The sequence below is a fragment of the Pteropus alecto genome, unplaced genomic scaffold, assembly GCF_000325575.1.
Source record: "Pteropus alecto unplaced genomic scaffold, ASM32557v1 scaffold146, whole genome shotgun sequence".
Lineage (NCBI taxonomy): Eukaryota > Metazoa > Chordata > Mammalia > Chiroptera > Pteropodidae > Pteropus > Pteropus alecto.
Genome location: NW_006442107.1, coordinates 3,554,104 through 3,563,721, shown reverse-complemented (window position 1 = coordinate 3,563,721; position 9,618 = coordinate 3,554,104). Strand labels below are relative to the sequence as shown.

The window sequence follows — 9,618 nt, the reverse complement described above, 5'->3', positions numbered from 1 at the left end:
TGAAGACTGCGGGCCCCTGTAAGGCTGTGCCTGCCCCTTCCCTCTACCCCCTGAACTCCTAAGGAGGCGTGAAGATGCTTCTCTGGCCTGACTCCGGCCATGAGGCGCCAGGCCGACGCCCGCACACACTTACTGGAAGGGGAGCTTCTCGTCGTTGGGCTTGATACATCGGACGTAGTGCGGCGTGGTGGCATTCAAGGTCTCCATGAGCAGGTGCAGGGAGGTGCGGAACTGGGGAAACAAAAGTCGTGCCTGGTTTTACTTGTTTATCTTTAACAGTTTGTGGACGTTTAACAAAGAAACGCCCACAGACTGGTCGTAACAGTTGTTACTGGTACTGTTTTTGATTATTGTTGTTAATCCAGAAGGATGGGCAGCCATGCAGAGACCCGGGGTCCGATTCCAGCTTTGACACGCCTGCCTTGCTGGATGACCAAAAATCAAGTCCTTCCTGTATTCTGGCCTTAGGAGTCCTCACACCAAGTGAGGAGAGACCACCCCCTAACGTGTCTTAGTGTTGGAGCAAAGGTGATGTAAGGCAAGTATGTACTACGAGAGATGACCACTGTGCCTGGAGGCCTGCTGCTCCTAAACCCGAGGCCCTGGAGGCTGCGCATCCGGTGCCCGGGCACCTGGAAGTGACCGCATTTACATGAAAGGCCCATCGTAGGCAAATCCACCAAAACAGAGAGCCTAGTAGTTGCCCGGGGCTGGGCAGGCCCTCTCATCTCTTCTCTTATGAAACACTGGACATGACATTCCACAAAGACCCCACAGCAGGAGAAGTTGTCAGTTTTCTGGTCCCCAGGCTTTTTTAATCCTTCTCCCCAAACTGCAGACTTCTAGACCCTCTTGCCCCTCCCACTAGGCACCTGTGGTGCTGCAGCATGTTCCTCCACAGGGATTAAGTGCACTGTCTCGGGCTCGAGTCACTCCCTTTCTCTCTCCCGCCAGTTCCCTCTAGACAGGGTTTCATACTTTCCTTCTTCAAACAGCACAGAAAGAAAGCTGGGTGGCCAGGACTGTAGATGTCAAGGCCACCTTGGCTTCCTTCTGACTCTGCAGCCATCCCTTATCTACAGAGGCCAGCCCTGCACATGTGCCATGGCCCACAGCCTTCTGCCACAGGCCCCAGCGCTGACCTGGTGGCCCACGGTTTTCTTGTGCTCTTTGTTGGCGACTTTCAGCTGGGGTCTGGCAGAGCGAATGTTGATCTTTGAGGACGAGCCCTTTCCAGAAGTGGTGGAGGCAGGAACAGAGTCCTTGTCATCATGAAACAAGTCAGCCACTAGTGGGAACTAGAAACAAACACAGGAAGAAAATTGAAAACAAGATCTCTTGGACTTTATATTGCTTAAACTCTTTCAAAGCAGCTTTCCAATATATACCCAAGAGAACTGGAAACATGTCAAAACTTGCACAGTGATAAACGGATTGTGGTATGTCCATACAATGGGATATTATTCAGGATAAAGGAGCAACATCCTGATACATGTTACAATGTGAATGAACCCTGGAAACACGCCAAGAGAAAGGAGCCAGACGCGAAAAGTCATAGTGTGTGATTTCACTCACGTAAAATATCCAGGGCACAGAGAGTAGTTTAGTGGTTGCCAGGGGCTGGGGGAGGGAAAAGTGGAGTGACTGCTAATGGGTGCTCCATTTCTTTTTGGAGTAATGAAAATATTCCTGAATTAAGAGTGGTGACAGTTGTACAACTTAGTGAATATACTAAAACCCACTGAACTGTATACTTTAAAAGGGTAAATTTTTGGTGTAAGAATTATATCTCAATTCAAAGGAAGGAAGGAAAAAGTAACTTTCTCAGACAATCTTACTTAATCTTCACTTACAAAACTTCCTTTCCTTGTGGTGTGAGAGAGGTGACTGGACTGTAATAGAACTATGTTTTATGAACATTTTCCACACTTCTTATTACTGGGTCCTAGGGTTATTTAACTTCCCTGAGCCTTAATTTCTTCATCAATATCATGGGCATAAGAAGACACCTGATATACCTGGAATTGTTAAGAGACGGAACAAGATGACCTGTGTCGGTGCTTTGTGTGATGAGGGTGAAGGCCAGGCCATGCACAGGTGCTGGAGGGACAGCGAGTCCCAGCCCTCAGGACACTCAGGCCAGCCAGCATCCCTTGGGGAAGTCAATGCTGGGGCGAGACCAGGGGTGTGAGGCCTCTGGCGCACGCTGTCAGTGAGGAGGGAACAAAGGGTCCATTCACTGACCCGGAGGCACTTCCGATCTCAAGAGCAAAGAGGCTCAGATGCTAGTGCCAAGGACTCCAGGTCCGCTCCTTCTAACCGCTCCCTGCACCTTTCTTCGACTCCTGTTAAAGGCAGTGTCTCCCCATTTCCTACCACCATGCCTGAGTGCCCTGGTCTGCCTTGGAGAGCTTGATAACCCGATCCCACTCCCTCCTCTCGGATACTACTTTGTAAAGCAAGCATGCGGGTCACTCTGCTATCCCATAAACCACCATGCCCATGGTTCCTGCCTCCACACCTTTACTCACTGTGGTATTCTTACCTGAAACACCCCACCCCCTTCTGTCTGCTCATGTCAAGAGGCCCACCTCTCAAGGTCCAGCCCCGCATCCTCCACAACCTGCTTCCAGATCTCTCCAGCCATTCATGTCTGTCTCCCCCTGCTCAGCCTGTGCCACCCTGGTACCAGCTGAGGTCTGTGCTGGGCCCTGAGCCCTATGCTTGCTGAGCCTACAGCCTCCTAGCCTCCTCCGCACTGGAGGATGAGGGCTGAGGAGAGTACTAAAGGATGCGGTTGATGTAAGCATACAGAAGGGCACCTCACATATAAGCATGTAAATGATCTAGTCTTATTACTTTTATTAGGGCATATATATACAAATTAATTCCTCCTGCTTCACTCATAGGTAGTATCAGTTTACATTTTTTTCGGAGTCCAATTTTAAAGTCAAAAGTAAGTATACACCACGAGTCGGTATTTTGTTTTCTACCGCACATTAGCTAGCCACATGGGTTACAAAAAAAGCTGAACAACTCTGTGTGCGCGTGCGCACACGTGTGCAAGCATGCTGGAAAGTCCCACTCTTCCCTTGCACGCCTCACTTCCGCGGACACGCCAGCCATCAGAAGCACCTTTCACCTCTCACTGCCGGCACCTGCATGCACATAAAGGCTGAGGTTCTTTTACTCCATGGTCTGGGTTGGGTTTTAAGTTCAGTCAAAAAAACACCAACTAATGATCTTAAGGCCACACTGACCATCTCTGTGAAGTGGCTCACACCCATCCTCGCTGCTGGTACTATGGGGCTGGAATAAGCTGACAATACTACATGTCACCGCAAGTAAAAGCTACCCCATTCCTGAGTAAAGCGCTCCCTGAATCCCTGCCACAGGGCCTTGTCGTCAGGCTTGGAGGGCTGCCCCAATGAGATCGTTAAGGCTGTCTCCCTGTTTTGGCTGCCAACGGGTGACCATTTTGTTCCTATTCTCAGCATCTTTGAAATGGATCCTCTTCCTCCTCGTCTCTTCGTGCATGGCGTTTTAAAGTCATAAATATTATCTCCTCAGAGGGAAAGGTAATTAGGCTGTCTGAGGAATAAAGGCTGAGGAATAAACAAGACACAGATATGATTTTTTTTTTTTAAATTTGTGGCTAAAATGTGCAGGTCATCATAAAAATGATATTTACATTAGGTACTAGATTCCATGAGCTTTCAAAGAAGAGGAAGTATTAGTTCAATGACTGTCAAGACTAAATGGACTGGTTCATTCATTCTCTCACTAATACTGACATGTGACAAATATGTGACAAATACTGTCCCAGAGGCTAGGGACACAAAAATGAACAAAAACAAGCGTAGCCTCTTACACATGATGGGGTTCATGGTCTAGCATGGAAGTGAACTCTAATCAGTTAACCCCTCAACTACACAACTAAAAGCATAATGACAAGATGAGTGTCTTAAAGAAAATAAACAACAGAAAGACATACCGATAAAAGAATGACTGAATCAGGGGTCCAGGGAAGGGACAATCAGAAAAGGATTCTCTTAGGAAGGGAAGTTTAAGCTGGTGGGTAAGATGAGGCGAAGAAAAGCATGTTATTTGGTAGAATAACCGCACACTCAGGGAACTAATAGAACACCAGGACAGCTACAGTAGACACAGTGGGTGTGGGGCAGAGCAGGAGGGACCAGCTCACGCAGGGCCTTGGTTGAGGATTTTAGTCTTTATTCTAAGAGCAATGTGAAGGGTTTAAACAACAAAAAAGAAAAAACGAAAAACGAAAAGCCAGGAGCTAATATTTATTGAGCACTTAGAATATACCAGGCATATACAAACTCACCCAGTTCTCCCAATAAGCACATGGTATAAGTACCAGTACATCTATTTCACAGGTGGAGAAACGGAAGCTTAGGGCCCAAGATCACAGTTAAGTGGCAAAGCCAGGATTTGAACCCAGACAGACTGGCTCCAGAGCCCAAGAAACGATATGCCATGGTGAGCACCGATGACCAGCAATCCTTTTAGAAAAGATCACTCTGCCTGCAGCCCCCGAACAGGCGGAAGTCCCCCGCACGTGAAGCACTGTAACAGGTGCCCCGAGGAGTCGAGAGGCTGGAAGAGCTCACGACCTAGCAGATCTCCAGGCGGTAAGGTGAAATGGCAGCCAGGGCACAGAGCAAGGGTCAGGAGACGTGACTTTTAAATGCGACTCTGCCACTTAATGAGCTGCATGACCCATGGCAAACCTTTTAACCTTAGGAGATTTCCTTTTTCTCATCTGTAAAAGTGAGGGAATTGACTCAGACGATTCCTTTAAATCTCTAGTCTTTGCAGGCCTCCGTCCCACTGACCCACCCCTCCTCTCTCTGCAGACCTCTTTCTTCCCCGCGACTCGGCGGCTCCACCTCCCTCCAGCTCTCTCCCTACTCTCCTCACTTTTCTTTTCCAGCCCCTTTCACTGGCCCATCATCCTGAATGTCACTCCTTCACGCTGCTCTTTCCCAGAACTGCCTCCTTGCCATACACCTCTCCTAACACTCATTCCCTGGATGGTCTCCTTCATGCCTGTGGCTTCAACTCCCACCCCCAAGCCTGCCTCTCCAGTCTTAATCTTCTTCCCCACCATGATGCATAGTTCCAACTACCTGCTCAGCGTCTTCCTCCCTCTGGGTGTTCCACTGGAAACTCTAAATTTGACGTGGCCCAAACCTGCTGTCTTCCCCGATTTAAGTTAGAGAATCTGCCATCACCCTACTTCTTATCCCAATCAATCACCAAGTTCTGTCCACAGTTAAGTTCCAGCAGTCCTCTCTTAATCAACCAGAATGCTGCTGCCCTGGTTCGGGTCTACCTAAGAGCTCTCCTGGACCAACACAGTCACCTAAAACTTGAGTGCCTACCTTCAGGCACGCCTACATCCAAACACATTCTACCCAACAGCCAGAGTTTTCTCAAAATACGAACCTTATCTAGTAGCTCCTTGTTTGAAGATCCATTGGTCATTACTGTCAGGAAGCCACCACTGCACGTACTGAGAACATGGGCAGTGGTGGGAACAGAAGGGACCGGAGGAAGGGCAGTGGGGAGAGGTGAGCCCAGGCACAGGGGACTCTGTGCACTGATGCCAGACGGCCAAGACACTTGTGAGAAGGGTCAAGTGCCCAGTCGGACTGGCACCAAGATATTTCCACAGGGAAATAACAGGAGGCTGAAGACAGGCTCATATTGTAAAGACGACACCGTGATTTAGTTTGTCGTGTTCACACAGAAAACACTGATTAAAGTATTATAATTCATACACTTTCTAAAATAGATTTCCAAATGTTTGAGGAATCTAATTTGTGGAAATCATTAATGTAGCATTTTCTGCGAAAAATCTGTTAAGTTCTATGGTCAAGAGCATGTATCAAAAGCATATGAGGAACCGTGAAATGAGATTGGACAAATAAGAGTATTTTAAAATTTAAGCCCCTTTTTTCTTGTTTCAGTCAGAGAAGTATGGAGGTATGTGTGTATATACACACACACATATATACATATATGCATATATATGTGTATATATAAAACATAGGATTTATAACAAGAGCAGAGAATGAAAACTTCTCAAGGCAGATTTTTAACTTATGCCAGCATTGTGCTATCATTTGGGAATAGACACAACCAAAGTTCACGCTGGAGAATTTGTATTTTAGTTAAAAAGCTATGTTCCATGGCAAGTCCCTGTTACTGAGACGGCGTGTGGAACCGGTGGGCTCTCTGGGATGGAGAGGGAGAGGAGTTTGTTGGGACTTCAACCACGGGAAGGAGCAGCAGGCTTCGTGTTCTATTCAAAATTTGTTTTACAAACTCAGGACGGAAAGACCAAGAAGTACCACGTTCAGCCTTGGGCTGTAGGCCATAGTAAAAGCCCAGGCAAGAAACACTGATTACTGCACCACTCACCCCTATCCACCCACCTGGATGAGGGGCTGGGCCAGACAGGAACCTCCTTGTCCCAAGAGGATCCCAACTATAAATAAACCCCAGTGAAAAGTAGCTACCAAGCTCTTGCTTGACTAAGGAGTCATGCAAAAGAACACGCTTCTGAGTCAGGGAAAGAAAGCTGTTTTTTCTTTAATTGACTAACTCCACTTAGGCTTTTAGAAAGCTATTGCAAAGTTTGTTTATAAGCTGACTACCGAGTAATGGAACTATTATAATTCATCTTAGGGCAGCCATAAAGAAACAACATCCACCTGGGCCTTTTAAAAAATTTCCTTCCCTTCAATCTTGAAAACACTCAAATAATACCTCGAACAAACCAAGCACTTCCCTAACTCTGTCTGTCACTTATTCAAATGTCCATAGGTACTGGCTTTGGTATTCTCTGCTATTCAAGTTTATATAGAGATTTTAAAAGCCTGAGACAAATCTATTTTAAAAGGGATTAAAAGAAGTATGAAAACACTTTCTAAAGACCATTTGGCAGTTTAAGAAAAATGTCAATTACAGCTATACACATAGCTGTTACCTCGGAAATCACGCCTATTCATTTCTGTTTATAAGAACATAAAATGTATTTCTCTTAAAACAGACACATGAAACTAAAATAAGACAGGCTATAATAACCGTCTGATTGAGATCTCTCAGCTAGAAACTTTAAAAACTCTGTCTGGAAGAATAAAAAATACATTTTCTTTTCAATCAATTCTTTTACATGGCCAATGCTTCCCATCTGGAAAAAAAATTTCCAACTTTTAAGTAAGAAATATTTTTGCTTAAAATTAAAGGTTTTAAATGGACTTTGGAGAAAAGTCTCAACATTTCATTGCCCTGTACTGGAAAGGGGATTATGATATTGTTTTACCTACTAAAAGATTTTCTCTACCTAATAACATATTTATTCTAAATATTGGTAGAAGCTTTTCAACTACCAGCACAAACTAATTTTAAACAGGAAGCAAATTAAACCACACACTTTTAAAAGCAAGTGGTTTACAGCATGTCAATTATACCTCAATAAATCTGCTATATAAAAAAGTTAAAAATAGAAAATAATGAACATTTTTTAGAAAACAAACATATTTGCTTAAAATGGAATGTGTGTGTCACCTGTATGGAACACACCAGTACAGAAAGCAACAGATACATACACAGATACTGTCATTCCTTGATGAGCTTAAAAGTAAGTTGCAGACAGAAAGCAGATGGGAGAGAGAGCACATCTGGACCTTGTCTGAGATACTACATTGTGCTTCTTGGACCCCAGGGGCTGTCACGGCCCAGGGTAGGCAGCTTTGGGCCAACTATAGTCTACCTGGTCTCTGGCCCATGTTGGTCTCAAGATCCCCTCTGCTGTGATGGGGCGGTGAGATGGCACTGGGAACACTGCCCAGCAAGGCCCTTACTGCCCAGCACTTCCTGACATAAACGACCCACTGCCCGTCCCTCTGACCTACACTCAGTGCTGCCCTGGAATAGGAAATGGTCAGAGGAAAAACATTCTCCTTCTGAAATTTTATTTTTCAGACTGATAAAATATTGTTTTTTAGGATAAACAAAAACTGGGAGGGAAAATCCCCCATCCTTTAGTGTCTAAAACAAATTAGTCTGTTAATAACCAAGTCATGTTTTAAAAAGGCATTTCTTAAGTCTCTATTTATAGCTCTGTTAGCTGAGAAAGCAATTAGCTGCATTATAACCTCTTAGGCAGGGTAATGGGCTTTACTAATTGCATTCTCATCAACACCGTTTTATTTCACTGCTCTTGGTGGGAGTTCTTCAAACACCCCTTTGGCTGGTAGTCTTCCATGCTGTACTGTTTAACTACATACGATGACTCGTTAATTTCTTATCAGGGCTGACACCCTCCCCGCCGCCCCCCCCCACACACAGATACACACACACACGCTACAAGATCTCCCATAAAATAAAAATACTGTAACTGTAAATTTACACACAAGATTTGAGATTTATCTTTGCTTAGCGAGATGAAAACCAATAAAATTAACTCCGTGTCATAGGGCCTTGTATCTTTCTAGGTCTTTTCCTCCTCCTATGGAGTGAGAAACATAAACCTCAGGAATACTGTGCAAACTAACAGAGGCTCACTAATAAATGAACTTAGAAAATGCTACGACAGGTGCTGTCAGACACGTCTATCTGCTCAAAGGATTTCCAGCACACTTCATATCTCTGTAGCTTGAGTCTGCATAGAAGCCAACGATCCTTGCTTTCTACCTTCTGGGATGTCTGTAATGCGCTGGAATGGTTCAGGTGGGCGAGCTGCCCCTCTTCCTGTTAGGGCTTGGCAGGCTTAGAGCCCCCTTGGTAAATATCTGTGTGTCGCTGGCCACCATCGCAGCACCTCTGAGGGTTTGCTGGGATGGGGGCGAGGACTTGGCAACAAGGTCATTGGTTCTGGTGAAGGGAAAGCCAGGGTTGTGGCAGGTGAGTAGGGAAAAGTGCATTGGGTACCTCTGAAGAGCAGATTGCAGAAGTGTTTTACACTCCAATTTAGCGATATATGAACTTTTGAGGTGCATACTCTTTGAACCATCAATTCCACTTTTAAAAATTCACCTGACAGATAATAATTGTACAAAGCAGCAAAAATATATGTGAAGGGCATTCACTGCAGCATTACTTGAATTTGAAAAATACCAGCAGCTGTTTAAAGAAATAGATATGTACTCATGTGGAAAGATGGCCAAGGTATAATGTAAATGAAAAATTAGAGGGGACTATGAGGGGACTATGTGTAACACAACTCATTCCGATCTTAAAAAGGTATATTGACATGCTTGTCTATTTTTATACTATGTGAATGTTTTATGAGCCTGTATTTCATTTCTAATAAAAAAATCCAGTACCCCCAATCTAAAAATGATATACCCCTGTAGAGAAGAAAGCTGACAGAGCAAGCTTGAGACGGCTGTCCTTAGAAAAGACCTGCTTACAATGCTGACTGAGCCTTGGCTGGTGTCTGGGAATGTGGATTTCAACAAGGTTTTCACCAATCCCTGGGAATAGCTCACTGTGCCTAAACCATTGCAAACTATATGGTTCACACTGAATGCATGCTCTCCCCTGGGAGTGCAGAGTTATGGTGTGTGCTAGGCAAAGACTGCC

The 9,618-nt window shown here is 45.1% G+C and overlaps 1 protein-coding gene across 2 annotated transcripts in view; it reads right to left on the bottom strand.

Annotated features, from left to right (window-relative positions):
* The window catches only part of MYO5B (myosin VB), a 113,410-nt gene that overhangs the window by 81,509 nt on the left and 22,283 nt on the right, over positions 1-9,618 (bottom strand). For both annotated transcript variants that reach the window (XM_025038578.1, XM_025038579.1), the window contains exons 6-7: positions 1,143-1,298; positions 134-231 (exon numbers count right to left, since the gene is read on the bottom strand). In XM_025038578.1, the coding sequence (XP_024894346.1) occupies positions 134-231; positions 1,143-1,298 (254 nt within the window). The remainder of the gene's footprint in view (positions 1-133; positions 232-1,142; positions 1,299-9,618) is intronic.